The following is a 26,377-nucleotide window of genomic DNA, read 5'->3' as shown; positions in this document are numbered from 1 at the left end:
GCTTTCAGAATGGAGCATCATATGCATATTCTATGATGGTCTGTCTGAATTATCCAAGATGTCATTGGACAACTCTGCTGGTGAATCTCTTCATCTGAAGAAGACACCTGAAGAAGCCCAAGAACTCATTGAAATGGTTGTAAATAACCAATTCATGTATACTTCTGAAAGAAATCCTGTGAATAATGGGACAACCCAGAAGAAAGGAGTTCTGGAGATTGATACTCTGAATGCCATATTGGCTCAGAATAAAATATTGACTCAGCAAATCAATATGATTTCTCAGAGTCTGTCTGGAATGCAATCAACAACAGGCAGTACTAAGGAAGCTTCCTCTGAAGAAGAAGCTTATGATCTTGAGAATCCTTCAATGGAAGAGGTGAATTACATGGGAGAATCCTATGGAAACACCTATAATCCTTCATGGAGGAATCATCCTAATCTCTCATGGAAAGATCAACAAAAGCCTAATCAAGGCTTCTATAATAATAATGGTGGGAGAGCACGGTTTGGCAATAGCAAACCTTTTCCATCATCTTCTCAGCAACAGACAGAGAATTCTAAGCAGAGCCACTCTGACTTAGCAACTGTAGTCTCTGATCTATCTAAGACCACTCTCAGTTTCATGACTGAAGCAAGGTCCTCCATTAGAAATTTGGAGGCACAAGTGGGTCAGCTGAGTAAAAGAGTTACTGAACTCCCTCCTAGTACTCTCCCAAGCAATACATAAGAGAATCCAAAAAGAGAGTGCAAGGCCATCAACATACCCCACACGGCCGAACCTATAGAGGAGGGAGAGGCAGTGAATTCCATTGAGGAAAACCTCAATAGACGTCCACTGGCCACTCAGGAGTTCCTTAATGAGGAACCAAAGGAATCTGAGGCACATATAGAGACCATAGAGATTCTATTGAACTTACTGTTGCCATTCATGAGCTCTGATGAGTATTCTTCCTCTGAAGAAGATGAAGATATTATTGAAGAGCAAGTTGCTCAATATCTAGGAGCAATCATAAAGCTGAATGCCAAGTTATTTGGTAATGAGACTTGGGAGGATGAACTTCCATTACTCATCAATAAACTAAATGATCTGGTTCAACTAAAATTACCTCAGAAGAAACAGGATCCTGGAAAGTTCTTAATACCTTGTACCATAGGCACCATGACCTTTGAGAAGGCTCTGTGTGACCTGGGATCAAGTATAAACCTCATGCCCCTCTCTGTAATGGAGAAACTAGGGATCTTTGAGGTGCAAGCTGCAAGAATCTTACTAGAGATGGCAGACAATTCAAGGAAACAGGCTTATGAACTTGTAGAGGATGTCTTAGTGAAGGTTGAAGGCCTATACATCCCTGTTGAATTCATAATCCTAGACACTAGGAAGGAAGAGGATGAACCCATCATCCTTGGAAGACCCTTCCTAACCACAGCAAGAGCTGTGATTGATGTGGACAGAGGAGAGTTAGTCCTTCAATTGAATGAGGACTACCTTGTGTTTAAGGCTCAAGGATCTTCTTCTGTAACCATGGAGAGGAAGCATGAAAAGCTTCTCTCAATACAGAGTCAAACAGAGCCCCTACACTCAACTTCTAAGTTTGGTGTTGGGAGGCCATCATTAAGCTCTGAGTCTCTGTGAAGCTCTCTAGGAGCTTCACTGTCAAGCTATTAACATTAAAGAAGCACTTGTTGGGAGGCAACCCAATGTTATTTAATTATATTTATTTATTTTTCATTATTATTTTATGTTTTCTTTAGGTTGATGATCATGTGAAGTCATAAAAACAACAAAAAAATAAAAAATAGAATGAAAAACAGCATTAAAAATAGCACACCATGGAGGACAGGCTTACTACGCCAGTAAGGATAGCAGAATGGGCGTTTAACGCCCAGCCTGGCAGCATTCTAGGCGTTAAACGCCAGAATGGGTAGCACTCTGGGCGTTTAACGCCAGAAAGGGCTGTCTGGCGTCTGGCTGGCGTTAAACGCCAGAAATGGGCAGCAGAGTGGTGTTTAACGCCAGGAAAGGTAGCAGAGCTGGAATTAAATGCCAGATTTGGCACAGAATGGGCGTTTGAACGCTAGATTGGTGCAGGGACTCAAATTCTTTGACACCTCAGGATCTGTGGGCCCCACAGAATCCCCACCTACCCCACTTCTTCTTCTCTCCTCTTCACACCTTTTCATAACACTCTTCCCCAAACACCATTAACCAATTACCTCAATACCTCTTCCCCAAATACCCTTCACCTATCAAATCCTACCCTCTTCCCCACAACCTCTTCACCACTCACATCCATCCATCATTAAATCCCCCTACCTCACCATTCAAATTCAAACCATTTCCCTCCCAAACCCTCCCCTTCATAACCGAACCCCCCTCTCTTACCCTATAAATACCCCTCCTCACTACCTTCATTTTCACACAATATACACACTTCTCTCCCTCTTGGCCGAAACACATACCCCCTCCATCTCCTCTATTTCTTCTTCTTCTACTCCTTTCTTTCTCCTTTTGCTTGAGGACGAGCAAATCTTCTAAGTTTGGTGTGGAAAAGCTTAAGTTTTTTATTTTTTTATAACCACTAATGGCACCTAAGGCCGAAGAAACCTCTAGAAAGAGGAAAGGGAAGGCAATTTCTTCCACCTCCGAGTCATGGGAGATGGAGAGATTCATCTCAAAAGTGCATCAAGACCACTTCTATGAATTTGTGGCCAAGAAAAAGGTGACCTCTGAGGTCCCCTTTAAGCTCAAAAAGAGTGAATATCCGGAGATCCGACAGGAAGTCCGAAGAAGAGGTTGGGAAATTCTCACCAACCCCATTCAACAAGTCGGGATCTTAATGGTTCAAGAGTTCTATGCCAATGCATGGATCACTAAGAACTATGACCAAAGTGTGAACCCAAACCCAAAGAATTGGCTCACAATGGTTCGGGGGAATTACTTGGATTTTAGTCCAGAAAATGTGAGGTTGGCATTTAACTTGCCAATGATGCAAGGAGATCCTCACCCTTTCACTAGAAGGGTCAACTTTGATCAAATGTTGGACCAAGTCCTTAGAGACATTTGTGTGGAAGGCGCTCAATGGAAGAGAGACACAAGAGGCAAGCCGGTTCAACTAAGAAGGCTTGACCTCAAACCCGTGGCTAGGGGATGGTTGGAGTTCATCCAACGCTCAATCATTCCTACTAGCAACCAGTCTGAAGTTACTATAGACCGGACTATCATGATCTATAATATCATGAGTGGAGAGGAAGTAGAAGTTCATGAGATCATATCTTTAGAACTCTACAAGGTGGCAGATAAGCCCTCTACTTTGGCAAGGTTAGCCTTCTCTCATCTCATTTGTCACCTATACAATTCAGCTGGAGTTGTTATAGAGGAAGACACCCTTATTGAAGAGGACAAGTCCATCACTAAGAAAAGGATGAAGCAAACAAGAGAGCCCACTCATGGACCTCAACAAGAGCATGAGGAAGTTCCTCATCTAGAAATCCCTGAGATACCTCAAGGGATGCACTTTCCTCCACAAAACTATTGGGAGCAAGTCAACACCTCCCTAGGAGAATTGAGTTCCAACATGGGACAACTAAGGGTGGAGCACCAAGAGCATTCCATCCTCCTCCATGAAATTAGAGAAGACCAAAGAGCCATGAGGGAGGAGCAATAAAGGCAAGGAAGAGACATAGAGGAGCTAAAGCACTCCATAAGATCTTCAAGAGGAAGAACTAGCCGCTATCACTAAGGTGGACCCGTTCTTTAATTTTCTTGTTCCTTATTTTTCTATTTTTCATTTCCTATGCCTTATGTTTTATTTATGTTTGTGTCTTTATTACATGATCATTAGTGTTTAAGTGTCTATGCCTTAAAGCTATGAATGTCCTATGAATCCTTCACCTTTCTTAAATGAAAAATATTTTTAATTGCAAAAGAACAAGAAGTACATGATTTCGAATTCTATCTTGAAATTAGTTTAATTATTTTGATGTGGTGGCAATACCTTTTGTTTTCTGAATGAATGCTTGAACAGTGCATATTTTTTTTTGAATTTGTTGTTTATGAATGTTAAAATTGTTGGCTCTTGAAAGAATAAAGAAAAAGGAGAAATGTTATTTGATAATCTGAAAAATCATAGAATTGATTCTTGAAGTAAGAAAAAGCAGTGAACACAAAGCTTGCAGAAAAAAATGGCGAAAAAAAAAAGAAAAAAAAAGAAGAAAAAGCAAGCAGAAAAAGCCAATAGCCCTTTAAACCAAAAGGCAAGGGTAATAAAAAAGGATCCAAGGCTTTGAGCATTAATGGATAGGAGGGCCCATAGGAATAAAATCCTGGCCTAAGCGGCTAAACCAAGCTGTCCCTAAACATGTGCTTGTGGCGTGAAGGTGTCAAGTGAAAAACTTGAGACTAAGCGGTTAAAGTCGTGGTTCAAAGCAAAAAGAGTGTGCTTAAGAGCTCTGGACACCTCTAACTGGGGACTCTAGCAAAGCTAAGTCACAATCTAAAAAGGTTCACCCCGTTATGTGTCTGTGGCATTTATATATCCGGTGGTAATACTGGAAAACAAAATGCTTAGGGTCACGGCCAAGACTCATAAAGTAGATGTGTTCAAGAATCAACATACTGAAATAGGAGAATCAATAACACTATTTGAATTCTAAGTTCCTATAGATGCCAATCATTCTGAACTTCAAAGGATAAAGTGAGATGCCAAAACTGTTCAGAAGCAAAAAGGCTACAAGTCCCGCTCATCTAATTAGAACTAAGTTCATTGATAAGTTTGGAATTCATTGTATATTCTCTTCTTTTTATCCTATTTTGTTTTCAATTGCTTGGGGACAAGCAACAATTTAAGTTTGGTGTTGTGATGAGCGGATAATTTATACCCTTTTTGGCATTGTTTTTACATAGTTTTTAGCATGTTTTAGTTAATTTTTATTATATTTTTGTTAGTTTTTATTTTAAAATCACATTTCTGGACTTTACTATGAGTTTGTGTGTTTTTCCGTGATTTCAAGTATTTTCTGGCTGAAATTGAGGGATCTAAGCAAAAATCTGATTCAGAGGCTGAAAAAGGATTGCAGATGCTATTGGATTCTGACCCTCCTGCACTCGAAATGAATTTTCTGGAGCTAAAAAAGCTCAATTGGCAAACTCTCAATTGCGTTGGAAAGTAGACATCCTAGGATTTCTAGCAATATATAATAGTCCATACTTTGCCCGAGATTTGATGGCCCAAAATGGCGTTCAAAGTCAGCCTAAAACATCTTCGTGTAAAATGCCCAAACTGGCACCAGAATTGGAGATAAACACTCAAACTGGCACCAAAGCTGGCGTTTAACTCCAGGAACAGCCTAAGCACGAAAAAGCTTCAATGCTCAGCCCAAGAAAACACCAAGTAGGCCCCGGAAGTGGATTTCTGCACCATCTGCACTTAGTTACTCATTTTTTGTAAACCCTAGTTACTAGTTTAGTATAAAAACTACTTTTAGAGATTTATTTTAGAAGTTTTTAATCTCTGAACGTTTAGTCCTTAGACCATGGGGGCTGGCCTCACGGCCATGCCTAGACCTTTCACTTATGTATTTTCTACGGTGGAGTTTCTACACCCATAGATATACTATTTTCTAATGCAATTACTACTATTTTCTATTCAATTCACGCCTACTTCTCCAAGATATACTCTCGTACTTAATTTAGTTAAGTCAGAATGAAGGGGTGACCCGTGACAATCACCCAATCTTCGTTACTCGCTTAGCCAAGGTCGCGTGCCTGACAACCACAAAGCGATCTACATGATGTTCAATGTAGTCATTGGATGACAGCTGGAGTATACTCTCTTGGGTTTCTAATCTAAGATTAGAACCTTCGTGGTATAGGCTAGAATTATTGGCAGCCATTCCTGAGATCCAAAATGTCTAAACCTTGTCTGTGGTATTCCGAGTAGGATCTGGGAAGGAATGACTGTGATGAGCTTCAAACCTGCGAATGTGGGGCACAAGTGACAGTGTGCAAAAGGACCATGGTCCTATTCCGACGCTAGCGGGAACCGACAGATGATTAGCCCTACGGTGACAGCGCAGATGGATTTGTTTTCATCCAAGAGGATCATACAGCTTGCCATGGAAGGAGGTAATGCATGGTTGGAAGAAGGCAATAGGAAAGCAGAGGTTCTAAAGCAACAAAGCATCTCCAGACGCTTATCTGAAATTCCTACCTATGAATTACATAAGTATTTCTATCCTATTTTATATTTTATTTATCTTTTAATTATCAAAACCTTATAACCATTTGAATCCACCTGACTGAGATTTACAAGGATGACCATAGCTTGCTTCAAGCTGACAATCTCTGTGGGATCGACCCTTACTCACGTAAGGTTTATTACTTGGACGACCCAGTGTACTTGCTAGTTAGTTGTGCGAAATTGTAAAAAAGAGTTGAGATTACGATCGTGCGTACCAAGTTGTTGGTGCAGTTGAGATCACAATTTCCTGCACCACGTCACCATGGCCGAACCAAATTATGAATTTTCGTGTGATCTGGTGCCAAACGCTGGTGAGGTGGCATTTGGCGCCACGTTGGTTGAAACAAATGGATGCTTTATTGTGATCGTGGCCCTAAACTTGGATGGGTGAAGTTTGGTACCACCTTATGTATGTACTTGGCTCCTTTTCTTCTTTTGAACTCCGCCAAATTCGCCCGAGTGCTACCTGAAATCAATCAACTTGCAAAACAACTCAAAGTAGCATTCATGGTGGCTTAAAACACCTAATTCTTGATTAAATTCAACAAATTCAAATCCAAACTCACTAAGAAAAGATAAGAAAGATGCTCACGTATCACCTACTACCAACACTAGTACTAGACCCACTTCCCATTTCTCCATTTAACACATGTTTCTTCCTTCTCCTTTCAGTGTATCTCCTTGAGACCCTACTTTTTTCGGTGGTGATTTGTGAGCTAGACTTTCCTTTTTTTTTTCTTTTTTTTTCTTTGTACTTTTGGAGAGTTTTGACTACTCTCACTTTCAAAACCAGGAGGAGGAGGAGGCTTGTAGGCTTCATCTTCGACACTCTCGTATGAATTAGATGATGATAATGATGATGATGATGATGATGATGATGATGATGATGATGATAATGATTTTGAAGAATCTGTCACCATTACAACAAGCTCATCTTCGCAAACTACTTCTTCAAATACAGGATTATCAACTGGATGCTCAAAATAAAGGAAGAATTCATTTAGATTGTGCTTCAATGTGAAATCACACATTTCATTGATTTTCTTATCACCACGAAGCACATGTAACTGATCCTCAAATTCCACAGCAGTAGGGTCGTACCAATAAATTTCCTTATGCACTAAATACCCTAATCCCTTGAAGAGTTTTTCCAAGCTTTCTTATTAATAAAATCCACATTCATTGGAGGAAATTTCTCCACCTTTCCCCCCAAGTAACGCAATTTGCCCTTTGCATTTCCTCTAAACTTTCTGCCATAGTTAAACACAGGAACCACAAACACAGACATCTACAATATTTTAAAACTAAACCATTAAAGTTTTTTCCTAACACACATCACACATCAACGACAGCTAGAAAAACCAGAACTAAAAACACTACATTGTATCAATAACTTGAATATAAACTTCTTTTTTGACAACACGAAACTAATGAACCCTAATAAAAAAAATAGTGTTTTATCATATCACATTAGATGGACTAACTCGGATTTTCTATAAAGAACTAAAAAATAAAGTCGCAATTCATGCAAGCGATTCATTCGTCAGAGACATGCATGCAAAAGAAGTACATTATCAACTCACAACAGAGAAAGCTAAACAGGGGAACTAACCTTTCACGTGTGCCACGAAGTCGCCGTCAAAACCTTCTAAACGTCTGTCAACCACTCGTAACCAGGTCAAGAGTTGCAATGTGTTCCCTGACTTTTGGAGGAAAACAATGGTGGAAGAAGAACTATTAAGGCTTTTCTGTGAATGAGTGAGGAGATCAAGAAGAGTAATGTAAATACGCCTAGGCTATTTATGAACGACAACGTTTGGGACCTAGGGAGGGGGCTTTTAGTCCCATTCACAACTTCGTTCTGCCACCTGGCACTGTGACATGACACGTCAGACAACAGCGGACACGTCACACGGGCAACCCATTGGCATCCAGTGACAAGGGTCGATATGTACATTTCTTTGCATGGATGGGGCCCTGGATAAGATATCAGAAAGATCAAGGTGCGCGTCATCCCTCGGATAAAAGGCCAGGGACCGAAAAGGGTATTTACCCTTTTATTTGGGATTTAGGGTTTAATAGGTGACAGAGTCAAATATAAATAGTAACTTCAAAGTTTCGGTCCCAACATATCAAAATCGCCTCCGTAGCTCACAACTAGAAAATGGATTAATACAGACAGATTTACAGACAGATTTATTCTTTATTACAGACGGATTTTTGGTTACCGACAAAATTACCGACGGATTTTGTCCCTCTGTAAAAGCCTTGTAGGAAATTATTTACTGACGGATTTTTACCAGTTACCGACGGATTTTTTCTCTGTAAATTCTCCATCCATTTCCCTGAAACGTCAAACTTTTCGATGAATTTTCCGTCGGTAATTACAGACGGATTTTCTGATGGATTTTCCGTCGGTAATTACAGACAGATTTTTTGACAGATTTTCCGTCTGTAATTATAGATGGATTTTCCGACAAATTTTCCGTCTGTAATTGGAATCTTGGAAAATCATCCCAAACTCTGAGTACAGATAAAAAATCCGTCTGTAAATCCATCACTAAAGTAAAATAAAATTTTTTTAGATTTTTCATTGCAAAATAAAATTGTTTTCATACAAAATAAATATAAATTTAATAAATACAAATTTTTATTGATGGTACAAATAGAAAAATACACCAGTGAGTATAAAGCATTTTCTTTATAATAAGAAGCAATTATTTCCATGCAATAATACAAACTGAATACATTAGATGACAAGTAACTACTAGTTGACTCATTAGAATTCAATATCCTAATTTATGGATAGCTTCATTCTTTCTTGAGCTTCTTAGTGATGGTGGCAATATACTTGCCTTGGTGGAATGCTTGCTCCAAGTCAAGTTTAGTTGGTTGTCTTGATCCATCACCACTAGCATAAGTTCGGGCATCGTACGGACTGCCACCCTTCACTTCATTCATCTCAAACATGCCGCCGCTGAATGTATATCTGATTGAGGCAGTCTGCTTCCAATTCAATAGAGAATTAATTAAGACCAATGAGGCAACAAAATATTTCATATGAGTAGAAATATAACTAGGAACATGTAAATTATAAAATGCAAAACATAAAATCTCAGCTCTTAACTAGGAACATGTAAATTATAAAATGCAAAACATAAAATCACGCTTGGATATCTGGTTGGACGTTGCTTGGGCAAGCTACAGAAATAACATATCAAGTTTTAAATATAGGTTATGGACCTATAGGTTCAACTAATCAATATAGAAAGGTTACTATTTTATTTACAAGTAAGAGATTAACAACATTTTCAAGCTTGAATGTGTAGACCGGAAAGCAGAAAAGATTTAGAAATAGCAAGAGAAACTCAGATAGGATAACTAAAAACATCACCAGAAGGCGTGTGTTAAACTTCAAGGCTCCACCCACTTTGTCCTCAGTTATTAATTACTATAATTTGAATAGCACCTAGCAACATATAAACAATTGGGAAATCATGAATAATAACTGGTGATTTCAATTGCATTTCTAGTGAATTTGCTAGTAACAAAATACATAATACCAAGTGGTATATGGTGGATTCCAATTATCATGTTGGTAAGTCTAGTAAAATAATTTCACATCCATTATAAGTTACCTTAACACCAGAAACATGATGAAATCCCGAGTTAATTATAGGATCCCTTTAGTGAGTTAATTAGAGAAGTTACTCACCATAAATAAAGGATATAGCAATTAGTTCATGTCTTTGATCATTTGCTACAGTTTAACTTCTCTATCATTGTAACTCAAAAGTTCATCAATATACACTATCTTGGGATTCCAGTTCAAACACATTGATCCCTACATATCTAGATAATGTCTAAACCTATAGTTACAAGTACTATTTCTCATTAATTTTTGTAAAACACAAAAACAATTATGTAACATTATTACCTTATATAGGTGATTCTTGCTCTATGACCACTGAACAAAAGGTTAGCATCTTCTGATCCCGCATCATCCCTATCCAAATCTATCATTTCCACGGTTGAACCCTGGCAAACAATAATAAGTAAAGTGAATGTCGAGATTAATAACAGTCAATGAATGTTTAACAAATCAAACTTTCTCATAACTTCAAAAAATATTTCCAAAAAACAGCTACAACAATATTAACTTAAAACAAAAAAATGAGGTACAAGCAGTAAAAGGCAGCTCTTTGGGGTTAAAATAAATAAATAATTTAAAAAAATCCCATACTATCAATCGTCAAAAGAAAAACTTGGGCATCAGCTAAACTATAAAAAGAAAATTAGAAGCAGATCATGAAACTCAAGGACACCGATGAAATCAAGATCGTAAAAATGATCACAAATACAACTTCTGCCTGGTAACCTACTGAGGTCTTGAGGAAATCCAACACTCGAGTAAATTCACAATCACAGGAATTACTAACAAGTTTGATTACAAGAAAATAGCTTAACTTCTTTAGCAAAGATGTAATACCTTTTGGAGCACACAACTAGTTTATTACATTGTACACAAACTATTCAGTCGGACTATCGGTGCTGTAAAATCTGGAAAAAGGGATAGTAACAACTGCTAAGCAAGAAACTTCAAGGTCCTCCACAGCTTTGGATGGGAAAGTTCTAGCCGCAGGCTCTTGGACTCGATTGTATGACGCGGAGCAGTTCGTCGAGGCTGAAAAGAAATAGTCCTCTGAAGACTGTAAAGAAGTGCCTATCCCCACCATGGAACAAGAAGAACACTAGAAAGATTGTGTAGAGATTATGTGTATAGTAGAAGATTTCAAACTTCATCCTTCTGATTTGTGGAAGTGAAGTGACATAGATAACTAGCCCAGTGACAAGTGTAATCACTCCTGCGAGGTATATTCATCCTGTGTTTTTCCACTTCCAAATCTGTTTGAAGATCATGAAAAGAAAATTAAAAGGACAGTACTAATCACTACTACAATTAAAAGAAAATTGAAAAATTTGAAGAGTTTGGGCTTCACTTCTTTCTGTATATAGTGGCTAACACCCTAGACAAAGTAAGTGCTTGCGCTGTGTATTGCAGTGAAAAATATCATTGCAGTTCCAAGCAAGGTGTGATATCTGACTGAAGCTTCAAATTGGATGCCGAGTATCCGAAACAGAGCCAATCCCCTTAAGATAGGAAGAAGAAGCAAAGCAAGGCAGGCTTCGGCTAGCAACCCGAACCGGGTTGGTTAAAATGAGAAAAATCTCTTAAAATGCAGAACTAAAGAAAACAAAAGCTCAAATAGAAATACAAGTGTTCAACTACATACCACTGCCAGTAGCCTTCATGATTGCATTGCTAATAAATGGTACATTCGAATACATTGCAGCTATCACCTGTACCATAAGCCAATTAGGATAATTGTTTCACATTACAGAAGTACAGAATACATTAGTAAAAGTGAGCCTCAAGGGACAAGGAGAAGAGGGAAACCGTTTGGTTGGAGGTGACCATGACGGCGACGGAAGCGGCGGAGAATAGAATGGATAAGAGCCTGAGAAAGTTTGGGGCAGTCATGAGAATCCTGTGTTTTCCGGTAACTGAGGAGGGTGGTTGTTGGGGTTGGATGGCCTTGGAGTAATGACTTTTTGGGTCAGCCATGGGTTCTTTAGCGGTAGAAAAGTGGATAGGAAGCTGAATGTGTATCTATTCACACACTCAGTTTTATGTATGCTTTGGCTTCTTCTTCCACAAATTATTCATAACTTGTATGCAAGACGACTATATAAATGAAATAATAACCAGCTTAATTCATTACAATTTATTTATACATAAAACGAAAAATCATATGTTGGCTACATGAATAACATATGTTGCATTATATATCACCTCATCAGTACTAAAAAGAGTTTCACATTATATATAATAGCATATAAAATAGTTCAATGTTCAAATGCATATATACGTTAATAACTAATGATAATGATTATAACAAATTTTAGTACAAATATTATTGAGAAGAAGTAGAAGAAGGTGTAACAGTAGAAGAAAATAAAATGTTTTAATTTAGGAATATAATTATTACAAGTTTTGAGAGTAGAGAGTAGTGTACCTGCTCCTTTAGCGGCAGCAGTTTAAATAAGGGAGAGTCCTACCATAAGAGTGTAGGCACCCCTTCCAGCTAAGGATGCTTCAGCTTCATGTGCCTCCAACAAGTTAAGATCACTTGCATTCACGTAATGATGCTCAACCGCTTCAGATCCCTTGCTTGACAGAACAACAAGAATGCATAAGAGAATCAGCATTTTAAGAGAATGTTAACAATAACCATAAGGACTTAAAGGTTGAAAGGCTCATTATTTGACTGAAAAGCGCATGCATGTTTTCTTATACCAAATTAATTTACCATTAATCTCCATGGATTTTGAGACCCTTCAAGCTCATTCCACTTTCACACACATAAAATCTATTCCTAATTTCTCCTGAATAATGACGACAGAAAGCCAGAAATAGGCAAAACAGCAAACAGGTAGAATGCATGCAACAAACTCTTTCAACAGAGTCCATTTCAAAATGTACCCAATCTGATTCAATTCAATGCTCAACAAATCCACTCCTTCAAACTGAATTAAATTTTCAGTTCTAGACAACATTCATCAGGCTCATATTAACAACGTTCAACAATGTTCAGCAATCCAGATTAACAATCTAAACATTTCTCAGCTATTCAGAATCAAAACCTAATCTAATCCTATTTTAACAACCTAAAAATCCACTAATCAGAAAACAAATCTAACTAAACTAATTACTAAAATCAAACTAACTTAACAAAATTAATTGAACATAATAGAAATTAAAAGAATTTTGAAACTAAAACCTGGAAACAGAGACAATCAAAACAACGCAGAGGGAAAGAAGGATGCCCAGGTCTCTACGGTTCGAACGGGGGAAAGAGAGAGGTGGAACCGCGGCTGATGGTGGAACCGATTTTGGTCGCCACGGAGCTAAGGCTTACGAAGGTAGCTGCAGCATTGACTGGAGGAGATGATGGCTGTAGCGCTGGAAGAGATGATGGCTGTAGCCAGAATTGAGGGGGATAAAAGGAGAGAGAGAGAAGCGCGGTGGTGGTGGAGCTTGAGCTTGCTTTGTTCTGTGAATGAGAAAGAATGAGAGAGACAGGGGTTGTATTCTACTGGTTCAGTGTTTTAAAAAGAGGAGAAAGAAAAGGTAGCTGCGGCGATTAGGATGGCGCTGTGGGTGAGGAAAGGAGAAGAAGAAGTAGCCCGTTGACTGAGAAGAAGGATGAGGAATGCTAGGTTTATCTCGTTTAATTTGTGTGCCGTGAATGGAGCTCGCGCAATGGTAGATTTGACGAAAAATTTTAAATTACGTACAGATTTTTCTTCTGTAATAATTTAATATAACGCAGCATTTTTGTCCATTTAATTACAGATGGATTTTTTATCTGTAACTATTTTTCACGAAAAAAAATTAATTTTTTCGACAGAATTATCGATGGATTCTTTCTTCCGTCTGTAATTTATGCTAATTCATTTTTTTTTTCGACAAAAAATTTCTCTAAAATTCCATTTATATTTTCGTGGGATAAAATTCGTCGGAAATATCCGTCTGTAATAACTAGTTTTCTAATAGTGACTCTTTTTTCATCAGATGAGTTACAATTCAATCCTATCAAGGATACAAAAAGTTTTGGTTGATATAATTCTTTAATCACTTTTATGAGTATAAATACGCTTCCGCATTATGATGTATATTTTTTTGATAGTTTAATATAAAAGATTTGAATTATAAAATTATTTGTTCTAATAAGTAGTATTAGAGTCATCCATAATTTAATCATCAAAAATATTTAATTTTATTGTTTTTTTTATTTTTAATTACTGAATTGAAATATGTATATATTTATGTTGTTTACGTTTAAAATTGTTGCTCAACAAAGTCATATATTATGAATATTCTTCTCTGATTCTGTTTATTGTCGTTGCACATATAATATGTAACTTTAATATGTGTGTGCGTCATATGTTTGACTTTTATATATATGTGAGCGTCATATGTCATATATATAACTAGTATTGTTGCACAAACATAAAATATAATCACTTTTAATGCTGATGTTGTTTGGGTTGCAATTCTATATATATATATATATATATATATATACTGTTATGTATGGTGTGTTTGGTTGTATGCTTCACATAGACTATGGATAATTTTAAATAATATTGAGCAGTATTTTGAGAATCGAATTGATATTTTTGGAAAAAAAAAGAGTAAAATCGATTATTGATTAGCCTTTTTGTTATTATTTAAAATATTTGACTTGAAAGAAATGTTAAGATTTTCAAAAACAAGCAATAGAGTGTAGAGAATATTATTAATAGATCAATTAATAAAAACTATTAAAAATAGAAAAATGTTGATTTTTATGGATTGTTGATGATAATAACAAAGGTAACTACAAATTATTATAACTTTATATTTTAGTATTATTTTTTATTATTATTTATTTTATTTTATTGTGTTGAGCTCCTTGCTTTAAAAAAAATATTTATTGTTATGTATAAATATTTATATATATTGATGTGCATTTATAATGAATACAATGTGTTCTTTACTACTCATTTTTTTTTTATAAAATGATACTCATAAAATTGATGATTAGTGCATGATGTACTTCCTTCACGTGTTTTTTTTTTTCAATCTTTAGATTGTGTAATTGAATATGATATGTGTTCTTTTTTTTTTCTATTGTTTAATGCGTTATTTTTTATTAAATAAATAAAAAATAAAAATAATTTACACTTATTGTAGTCTATTTGGTTGAAATATATTAAGATTTTTGTTATGATGTTTAAAAAATATTGTTTAATTGTTAAAATGGGTTTAATAATTAATTTTAAATTTAAAAGTATAAAAATAAAAAATTTAAATATTTTAATGTTATTAAAAAAATAATTTAAGCAAAAATTAGATGCTAAACAAAAGATACTATAGAATTAGTCATATATTAATTAAGGTATATATTTTATATAGAGACTGTATCTTTCTTTTATTTGGTTTGGTAGAATTATCTTGATATAATAAATAAATAAATGAATGATTTATTCTAAAACATTAGTAGAGTATTATAAAACTATGATTGTCTCGAATTTAATTTTGTGTGCTATTCATTTTGTATAAAATTAATTATTCTTTTGGAATATAAGAATTATTGTGTGTTACTTATGTAAATATTAATCAATCTAAAGAGATATTTATATTTGGCTGAATTATATGTATACATTAATAATATTTGAATAATAAAAAATTAAAAATATTTTTTTTATTTATGCAAACAATAATTATCTAAAAAAATTTATTATTTTATCAAATAATAAACATTGTACACTTTTATTTATTTTTTATTAATTATGTGGTCAACAATCGACCTAAAAGAATGTTAATGTTTTGGCCAATTAATAGAAAATATATATAGTAATAAATAGGTTGTGAAGTTTAGGTTTTCATGTGCGCATTTAGTCAGTTTAAAAAAGGTTTAACGTGTGACAGAAATTTTTTGACAATATTTGATTACTACAATGAGAGTATCACTTACACTTAATTTTTCTATCCAAAAATTAAAAATTAATGTTGTTCTAAATATCTCAATATGGACATTTTTCAATTATTTAACTAATATTTATTGCACTTTTTTTTCTAATCCAGTTGCTATGCCTTCAACTACCAATATTTTTGCACAAGTTAGCAGTATTCTTATGCTAAATGGTACAAATTTTAAAGTTTGGGATACTGATGAGTCCATATTTGACGATAATGTTTTGTTCGAATTGAACGGATTTTATCACATAAACTCACTTACTCACCAAAATTGCATACTTTTGTGTTTTATCCCCAAATTGAACCTAAATGTGAAAACATGCGTTTTTGTGCTTAAATTGACCATTTTAATTTCATTTTTATTCCATTCGATGTCGTGATAAGTTTATTGAGTGATTTCAGGTCCTAGAGGCAAGAATGGCTAGGCAAAAGTGGAAGGAAGCATACAAGAATGGAAAACACATGAAGAAAACAAACGAAAAGTACACTGAAGTGTGCGTATGTACACACCTGTGCATACACACAAGTCCCTGCGCGTGACCTCATTAATGAAGCACGTGGCTTGCAATTTTTTGGGCTCTTTGGCCCAATTTTGGAAGTGCTGAAGCCATTTTGGAGTGCTATATGAAGGGAACTTCAACACATATCAAGGCATTAGCTTAGGGAGCTCACTTTTAGATAGAAAAACATAATTAGGAGTAGGAGTAGTGTAGAGTAGTTTTCTCTTAATCCTCTCTTAGGGTTTACTAAAATCTCGTTGTAGCATTTTATAGTTTGAATTTTGGTCTTGGATTTTGCTTATCACATTGTAAGTACTTTTTAATTTCTTCTTTAATTTCACTACTCTTGCTACATCTTCTTCTATTTCAAGTTACTTGTTAATATATGCAATTTTGATTTTTTGAAGTTTTGGTTGGTGAATTTTGTCTTTTATAATTTCTATTTGCTTGATTGCATGTTTATTGTTGTGAATAGTTTGGTTACAGTTTTCATTTTCCTTTGCAAATTCTTATGTTTTATTTTTATGCCCACCAAGTGTTTGTGAAAATGACAACTATAGATTTTGAGTAGATTTTCACTTCCTGACTTAGAAAATGAGTTCCTACGATACTGGAGTCATAATGTCCAACATTTAGTGGTAATTCTTGAGTAGTTAGTTATCTCTTATTTCCATTAACGCTAGTTTTTTACTAAGAAATTAGTAAGTTAGCTAGGACTTATGGATTAAGGTCAATTATACTTACTTGACTTACTCCTCAATGCTAGGGGTTGATGAAGTGAGATTGACTCATCATAGTTATCATAGTTGTGGTTATGGCGATAATAGGATTGCTTAATTCTCATTCCCAAGTCAAGGCTCTTTTATGCATTTACTGCATTTTCACTAAGTTTTTATCTTGTTTCTTTTTAATTGCATTAATTCCCTCTTCGATTGTTTCTTAGTTCTTTTATTACTTATTTTTTTTAATCTTTCGTTTCTTGATTCAAAACCCCCGTTTCTTCACAATCGAAAGTGTAACATCTTAATTGCATTGTCCGAGGGAGACGACACGGGACTTAAAACTCCCGATTTTTATTGGTTTGTGTTGTGACAAATAAAGTTAAAATTTGATCAGGAGTTAATTGTTGGTTTGGACTATACTTGCAACGAAGAAATTCTATTGAGAAATTCTAAACCAACATTAATTCTCACATCAAGTTTTTAGTACCTTTGCCAGGGACAATGCAATTGGTGTCATGTTTTTTGTTGTTGTAAATATGTCAATATTATAAATAGCCTACTTTTTGGTTATTTGGTTGTTGACTTATAGTATTTGATATAGAGGTTGTGATCGTATATAACAGGTTTATCGGGATTCTGGGTGTATCACCGAGCTGTGATGGCTGCTGAACTGAAATCGGATGGACCGAATTATGACAGAAAATCAGACGGTCCGATTTAAGTAATCGGACAGTAAGTAATTGGTGGGTCTGATTTCAATCTATTAGGAACCACGTGGCGAGCATGCACAGCAGTCCCGCGTTGATGAGGTTTCAATTAAGCGAGTCCCACTTTCCCTTTCACTTTCACTCTCATTTCTCTCTCTCTCTTTATTCCCCAACCCCATCATTTCTTTCCCTCTCTGTTCTCCAACCTCATCACCATTGTTGGACCACCGAAACACACAAAAAAATTGGAAACAATGCCAAAACGAATAAAGATCAAAGATATAAATCAACCAAAGTTTCATATTGTTAATTATCTTAGGCATCTTAGTTATATAAGTTTATATTTTTTAATATTTTGATTTAATAAATAAATCAAAGTAGTTAATATATATATATTAAATCAAAGTAGTTAATATTTTTTAATATATTTTTTAATATATATGTATGTAATATATTTTTAAATTTATTTTTTTAATATATATGTATGTAATATTTTTTAATATATTTTTTAATAGTTAATAATATGTATGTAATGTTAGATTTTTTATTTGATTTAGGTTTAGATTCATGATTATTATTAATTAATATGTTTTGAATGGACAATGAATGAATGAGATCTGTAAATAAATTTAAAATTTATTATTATTATTATTATTATTATTATTATTATTATTATTATTATTATTATTATTATCGCTGGAGTAATCCTAATGAAAAATTTTGTTATTATTATTATTATTATTATTATTATTATTGTTGTTTATTATATTATCGGTAGAGAGTTATTAGTATTATTAGTGTTATTATCCGTGGAGAATTGTAATTAATTATTATTATTAATATTATCATTGTCGGTAAATGATGGTAATTATTATTATTATTATTGTTATTATTATTGTTATTATTATTAATTGAGTTTAACATAATTTAGTATAATTTAGACAAATAATTAGGTATATTTATTATGTATGTTTATAATGTATGTATATTTGATAGGCAACTGCAGCTAATTAGTTATAATAATGGTAATGTAAGGAAAATTATATTATTGTTAAGATAGTTATGTTACACTGGTATTTATAAAGGAAATGTGATCTTGTAGGGTTCACAGATGTTGATATATGATCACTTGAAGCCGCCTGATCCGTACAACTAAATTGTTAAGGGTCACTTATGGGAGACGGGTTTTTATTATCTTTCTCATATTGGGGTCATCCAGTGTCAGTCAGCAATGATTAATGCTCTGATTGAGAGATGGTAGCCTGAAACTCACACGTTTTATTTTTTTGGTTGGTGAGTGTGCGGTGACGTTGGAGGATGTGGCAATGATTCTCGATCTGCCGACAAATGGTCTTCCGGTTACAGGACCAACCATGAGTTGTTTTGAGGCGATGGAGGCCGAGTGCTTGCACCAGTTTGGAGTTGCACCGAGGAAGGCAGACTGTAGAGGTAGCTTTATAAAGTTGACATGGTTTAGGGGTTTGAAAGATTGCATAGTATTGACTGATGATATTCACATTCAGATGTATGTAAAGTGTCACATAATGTTGTTGTTTGGAACTATTTTGTTTGGAGATAAGTCGGGTGTAGCGGTGCACTAAAAATTTCTGCCTTTGCTCCGTAACTTCGCGAGGATCATACAGTTTAGTTGGGGTTCGGCATGCCTCGCACACCTGTATAGATCATTGTGTAGGGCAACTCGTGTCGACTGTAAGGAGATGGATGGTCCTTTGACACTTTTACTTACTTGGGCCTGGATCCGGCTACCATTTCTTGCGCCGATACCCGGCAACCCCCGATTGTTTCCGATTGCAAATAGGTAAAATAAAATGATGTATGAATTGACAGAAGCACTAGAAATTGCATTTTATTTTTGACAAAAATAAGTTACTTACGAGATTGTCTTACGGCAGGTGGCGTAGCTGGGATCATGAAAACTATGCTTACCGATATCATTCCCTTCCCCACTACAGGAGGTTGTTAGATGAAATGCAAGAAGGACATGTATGTCATTAAAAACTAGTACCTGCATTTGTTTTGTCAATGAATTTATAGTTGTGTAATCATCTGATAGTTTCGGTGTGTCCAGTTTGTTTGGCAGGCCTATGACGTTGGACACATTGATCCAGACCTGATTCCCGTAGACATCCATTATAATTCTGTTATTTGGAGTGCCACGGTGCCGCTTATATCGTTCGAGTGCGTCGAGTGGCATGCAACCGATAGAATCAGGAGGCAATTTGGCTTGAGCCAAGGTGTCCCTAATCAGGAGCGAGATCTAGGTGCATCATACGATGAAGTACTAATTGGGCCTAAAAATCAAGATTGGGCCGTTACGCACTCTTTTTGGGTAATGCAGTGGACCAATCAGTATAGTCACGTTCTAGTTGATGAAATGGGTCCTTCACATTATTCTTTGGACATTTACATGCATTGGTATCGAGGAGCATTCGGCGTCCACTTGCAATTGTCGGACCTTGTAGTAGAAGAGGATCCAGAAGGTCTCCCAGTTCATAATCAAGAGAATCAACAGCAACAACCAGCGGCACCGACACCGGCACCGCCACATCCACCTTCACCTCCCCCGCTACCTCCACCGCCACTGCCACAACAGGATCTTGAGTATTTTTTACCATATGTTCCTCACACGCATCCCTCTGGTTATTTTTCACCATCAGTTCCGGTACATCAACAGTTTTGGGGTGGTCCACAGTTTGAGACAGGGGAGCAAGCCTCATTCTCTCAGCTGCTTGGTTTAATGGCTAATTCAGGAGCAGGTCACTCATATTCAGGTAATTATGCGGACATTCCCGCCGACCAGCGGGCACGTTCGGGTGGTATTACTCCAGCTAGGAGGTCATTGGTTTTGAGACCTCAGGATCGCACTTCCTCTGATAATTCTGGAGCCAGGATGTCTGTTGATTCGAGCAGGAGTGCTGAAGCCGCGGGAAGCATTATACAGAGTGAAAACCCGAGGCGTATTCCGATGAGTCTAATTCAGGAGAGTAATAAGGGAGTTGATGATGAGACTGATGACTATCTAGTAGACCATCCGGATAGTGATGGAGACCATGATGACGAGGATGAGGATGATGATGAGGATGAGGACGAGGATGAGGATGAGGATGATTCGGAGGATGACGATGACGACGATGACGTCGCTGATGATCCGGCCGGACAAGCTGATGAAGACCGCTGTGACAATCCAACGAGTGCAGGTAAAGTAAAATGTTGAGTATGTATTCTTTTTAGATTATGAATTTTTAGATGACTAGTTCAATCCTGGTAGTGTTGTATTTTGATGCCGACTTTATATTTGATTAGTTCCACTCTGCATGTGTTGTAGATTGATGCTGACTTTATATTTGATTAATTGCACTCATTACATGTATTGTAATATGATAGGTACAGCCACAAGTGAAAAAGGAAAATGCTACAATCTTAGAGAAAATCCGCCACGTCGGAGTGCTAGTCGGTATACCCCTCAGCATTTAACAAGATTGCCAAGAAGTGCAAAAAGTTATACAAAGATATGAAGTGGGCAGCAAGAAAATAATGTGTTTCATGTTGTTAACTAGGTTGTTGTTACTATTTACTATTGACTTAGATTGTTGTTACTATGTATATTACTTAGATTGTTGTTACTATTTAATATTGACTAGGTTAATATTAGGGGACATTGTATGGATCAATTATGTTACTTAGATTGTCGTTGCTTTGCTATTTTGAATCGGTTATATGGATCGATTTTGTTAGTCATGGTGTGATGACTATGTAGGTTTGAAATGAATACATATAGCAATAAATTCCTTACAATATATCGAACTGCCAAAGTCATACAGCAACGTAAATTCAGATAAAATGTAACAATAGTAACTTCTACTCTCCGGGTGCCCCCGTACTTGGACCACTTCATTGTCGACATCTACTCCAGCTGTGTCTCTTGGCACCGCATTGCTTGCATCTCCTAGGACCACGCAACATGCGAGTGTCCATCTCATTCAAGAAGAGGGTCATCTTAGGCCGACCTTTGGCTACCCGTCTGAGGAACGGATTGCCAACGAATTGAGGTCCATGATAAGCAGGCCACGTTGTAGGATTTCTCCATGATAACCTAGCCCTGTATACTCTTCGAACTTGGTCTATCTTGTATACGTCATGAACGTACACTTGCCAATCCAATCGCTGATTTGCACAGCAAGCTAGAACATGTCGACACGGAATTTGGTCAACCTGGAATTCACCACAGTCATACCATTGTTGGTGTAGGTCAACTGCATACTCAACCCCACTAGACATCTCACGTACCTCGAAGACTTCATGTTCTCTATCAAAACAGCTTACCTGTATGTTTCCCGATGCTCGCTGGTTTGCATGCAGCTTGGAGGTCACCATCTCAAAGAACACATGTCCAGCATTAATTCGAGCATCAGCCTCGGCTCTTTTTCTAGTGAACAACTCATTCAGTCTGTAAAATGTAGCTTTAACAAGCACAGTGACCGAGAGATTGCGTGCACCCTTAAGAACGGAGTTGATGCACTCCACAAGATTGGTGGTCATATGTCCCCATCTGTATCCACCATCAAATGCCAAAGCATACTGCTCACGTGGGATGCGGTCAAGCCAGTTCGTGTAGGCCTCACCCCGTTCTTTTAATCGTTCGTAGCGCATCTGGTACTCCCGTATCGTCCTCGAATATCCCACAATAAAAAACAGTCACCAATGAATCACATTCTATCGAGTCATATTTACTTAGTAAACAATGGAGTAGAGCTTGTATTTAAACTTACTGATATTGACGATGAGTTTCTGCAAGTAAGGTGCCTTGAACTTCCTCAAGAAGTTCGACTCAATATGCCGGATATAGAACATATGGAAAGCTCTAGGAGGAAACCAAGCCCCATTACTCCGATCAATAGTTGACCTGATAGAATCGTGTCGATCAGAGATAAGACCGACACCATCTCGTGTCACCACATGTTGACGCATGTTACTTAAAAAAAGTACCATGCATCAGAAGTCTCCCCCTCCACTATGGCAAATACAACAGGCACGATGTTGTTATTATCATCTTGTGAGACTGCAACTAACAAACAACCATTGTATTTACCCTACAAATGAGTCCCGTCCACCTGCACTACTGGCTTGCAATGTCTGAAGGCCCTAATACAAGGGTAATAACTCCAGAAGACTCTATGTAGTACACGGATATCAGGAACCAAGTCATCCTCCTGGTACGCAGGCATTGTTTCAAAGTGAACCACTGCTGACAGCTCCTTGTGACATATGGCCTTAAACCATATGGGCAAAGCTTCATACGATGCCTCCTAACCTCCGAAAATTGACTCAACCGCCTTCTGCTTTGCTAACCAAGCTTTACGATAGCTGATGGTGTAGTTAAAATTTGACTGGACTTCCGCAATGACTGATTTCACCTTTAAAGATAGGTCAACCTCTACCAATGGCTTAATTGCTTCTACAACTGTCTTGGAATCCAGTTTCTAATGATCTTGAGAAATTGTCGACCTGACACAAGTGTGAGTACCATTGTACCTCCTTATCTCCCAGCAGTACTTCTTCTGCATTTTCGTAACCCTGATCAGCCAATCACAATCTTTGTCGTATTGTGTACATTTAGCATAGAATATCGTCGGTTCCGACTCATAAACCCGATAGTCTACACCTCTACGGATGGTATAGTCTTTCATTGCCTTGATTACTTCTTCCCTTGAACTGAATTCCATGCCCACCGTAAATTCACCGTCGACCACAACAGGAAGCTCTGCCACAATCACACCGCAAAATATATCATTATATAGTCTTTACATTCACTATTCTATCTACATAAGAACTAGTAAATATAACTCATAATAAATAACTATTAATTAATAAAGTAATAAAATGGTATGGTCATAAACGACATACCTGCATTCATATACTGCAGAAATTCCAGTGCATTCATCGCTTCCAAGTTCAACGACCGCATGAAAGAAGGCTCTTGAAACGGCACCGAGTTTGCTAGTGCATTAGCAACCTCCACCACATCTGCGTTCATGGTGCCATCAGCTCCATCTTCGTCTTCGCCTGGACCAACGATCTCATAGTTACTTTCAAAATCCTCCTCGTTGTCACTATTATAATCTTCCAATTCAATATTTTGGTCCGCTTGAGATTGCTCGAACTCAATATACAACTCGATGCACGATATTCGGTGGTGATTCTCCATATACATTGAAAACATTTCCTGCATACTCGCTTCATCTGTCATGTATTTGGTCTGAAAATGAACGAACCCATCAAACACAAGTAAATGATACCTGTACAAAATACACGATATTCTTCTACATCTTTCTGAGTGTATCTTCTTACAAATCACACCTTTCAATTCATCCAGTGAAAACTTAAATGGAATAACATCTAATGGATTTTCACATATAAATTAAACTCCCTCATATGTTTCTAATAAAATATGTCCATAACAATAATTTTTTAATACAACTCTATCATCCATAATACTATACTACTTTAAACACTTTCAGTCTCAATAAAAACTAATCTACAGAAATAAAGAAGGATGAGAGAAGAGGAAGAACATCACCTAAATGCAGAGACTCACGGACTGAAGAAGAAGAAGAAATGGGGGTTCTGGGTACAATCTTGGTTTTATGTACGCATGACTCACCAAATCAAACGGTCCGACCGGGTGCTCAACGCTCACAATTTTCCACGCATCAGAAATCGCTGCCTTCGATTACATTGCATCCGATTTTCTTCCGGTAACAAATCGGTGGGTCCGATTATGGTGCCACCGGATTAAAAAATTTTTTTGATCCACAAATCCCTAGGACCGATTTGTGTTCCATTGGATTCAAATAAGTTAAGCCAGCATCAAATCGGTCCATCCGATTACATATGCACACCCAGCCAACAAACAAATCGGACCGTCCGATTTGTTTTCCTTTTCCACAGTAGTAAATCGGACGGTCCGATTTCATCCCCCACCAAACTCCAGCTTTACACCGTCACAGCCCTGTAAATCACTCACAATCTCCATAACGCAGGGTTACTCACACTTGGAAATCATATCGAAAAAAAAGAGCCTTTGGTTGTTTGGTTATTTTTGTTAATACTTAGGTGTTTATTTTTCTTGTTTATTGACGCCTTTTGCTTTTATTTTCTACTTTCTCTATGAGTTATCACCTTTGTTGCTTGGAGTTTGGTTGTGATTATATTGTAGGGTATAATGACTTCAAATTGAGATTGCATCATGGAGTGGGAGAATCAATTGAGGGAGGAACCATATGCGTATGAGCAACCCTCATGGCAACCACCTCCCCCATGTTACAATGAGCCAAATTCTCTCTAATGTGCATACCAAATCCAAAGATATGAACGATACCCCCTACACAATCCTCAACCACCAAGCCTTCAGAACCACACCATCCATCTTCACGAAATTTGAATGTTTATACACTTTTCCACCAACCATATGAATCATCACCTTATTACACACCACCTCAATACCCTCACCCACATAACACCTTTCAACTATACAACCTTTCTCTGCATCATTGAACCTTCTTCTTTACCTCAATATAAAGTTCTTTAACCCTTGCCCCAAAAACAACAAGACCTTCAAACTTTTCTTCAAGAGTAAGGAGAATTTCAAAAGAAGCAAGTGGAGTTCATGGCTACCATAGCCGAAGCGGTGAACCGCTTAGTCCTACTACGCTCAAGCAATCAAGATATTTCCCATGAGAAATGTGAAGGATCAATTAAGGAGTGTAGTGAGGAGGAAAATGTGGAGCCTAAAATAGAAGAAGTGGAGCCTAAAATAGAAGAAGTGGAGCTAAAGATTGAGTCACAAGAGGAGGAAGGTGAGAGGAGTGCACTAGAAGAGGTAAAGGGAGAATTGTGGGAGATTGACCAAGTTGTGAATTCCATCATTGACGATTGTTTTGTCCACATTGGTCAATCTCCTCAATGATCTTGATCAACTTTCTCCCATTGCATATGGAGAGGAGGTCGATGTGGATTTCACATAACCTCTAAAATATGACCTAAGTGATGGGGAAGAGTGTGGAGAGGTTGGTGGGGAAGGAGTTGACAACCAAGAAGTGGAGTCTACAAGAAAAATTCCATTCCAAGGGCAATTTGAGTCGGTAAGGATATCCTCAATGAACTTCATAGGCCCACATCACTTTGTCATATTGGAAACGGATCACCAACATAAGATCCTTCTTGGAGTGTTCAGCAATGAAGACATCTGTGTTGGTTGCTAAAGGAATTCGAGGTATAGGTGGTGCAAGGTTCAATTCGAAGGATTCTAAGGTTTATTTGGGTGCTTCAAAGGAAATTTGAGAGATTGTTCATCCAAGGACAAGAGCAAAAATCAATAAGAAGATGACCGGGAAACTAGAGTTTGGGACCCCGAAGGATTTTTAAAGAGAAAACATGGGTGGCGACTCAAGGATGAGTGGAAGCATAAGCCACCATGTCACAAGCTTCACTCAAAAAGTCAAACTTAAGGACCTTAAACCAAAGTGCTAGTTGGGAGACACCCCACCATAGTAACATCATTCTAACTCCTCTCTTCTTTTAGTTTTTGCTTATTGAAATT

The 26,377-nt window shown here is 36.8% G+C and overlaps 2 protein-coding genes and 1 pseudogene across 6 annotated transcripts; 1 reads left to right on the top strand and 2 right to left on the bottom strand.

Annotated features, from left to right (window-relative positions):
• Positions 1–8,874: 8,874 nt before the first annotated feature.
• On the bottom strand, positions 8,875–13,561 carry LOC107619579 (uncharacterized). 5 transcript variants are annotated; one of them, XM_088500645.1, is made up of 9 exons: positions 13,085–13,561; positions 12,320–12,470; positions 11,701–11,988; positions 11,537–11,603; positions 11,243–11,433; positions 10,732–11,147; positions 10,180–10,280; positions 9,637–9,711; positions 8,875–9,245 (listed from the first exon to the last, which is right to left on the bottom strand). In XM_088500645.1, the coding sequence occupies exons 3-5, from the start codon at positions 11,866–11,868 to the stop codon at positions 11,270–11,272; spliced, it is 399 nt and encodes a 132-aa protein (XP_088356771.1). In that variant the 5' UTR covers positions 11,869–11,988; positions 12,320–12,470; positions 13,085–13,561; the 3' UTR covers positions 8,875–9,245; positions 9,637–9,711; positions 10,180–10,280; positions 10,732–11,147; positions 11,243–11,269. The 5 variants fall into 5 exon arrangements, with proteins under 5 accessions (XP_088356771.1, XP_088356772.1, XP_088356775.1 ...); XM_088500646.1 differs by having other exon boundaries at positions 12,320–12,474; positions 13,085–13,545; XM_088500649.1 differs by lacking the exon at positions 9,637–9,711.
• Positions 13,562–20,185: 6,624 nt separating this feature from the next.
• On the top strand, positions 20,186–21,313 carry LOC148544809 (uncharacterized; annotated as a pseudogene).
• Positions 21,314–21,669: 356 nt separating this feature from the next.
• LOC148544808 (uncharacterized) lies at positions 21,670–22,428 on the bottom strand. Its single transcript, XM_088498992.1, has one exon. The coding sequence runs from the start codon at positions 22,426–22,428 to the stop codon at positions 21,670–21,672; it is 759 nt and encodes a 252-aa protein (XP_088355118.1).
• Between the last annotated feature and the right edge of the window lie 3,949 nt (positions 22,429–26,377).

This window comes from Arachis ipaensis, chromosome B9 (assembly GCF_059453495.1).
Source record: "Arachis ipaensis isolate K30076 ecotype BB chromosome B9, ASM5945349v1, whole genome shotgun sequence".
In the NCBI taxonomy this organism is placed as follows: Eukaryota; Viridiplantae; Streptophyta; class Magnoliopsida; order Fabales; family Fabaceae; genus Arachis; species Arachis ipaensis.
This window is presented reverse-complemented; position numbering and strand designations above follow the sequence as displayed.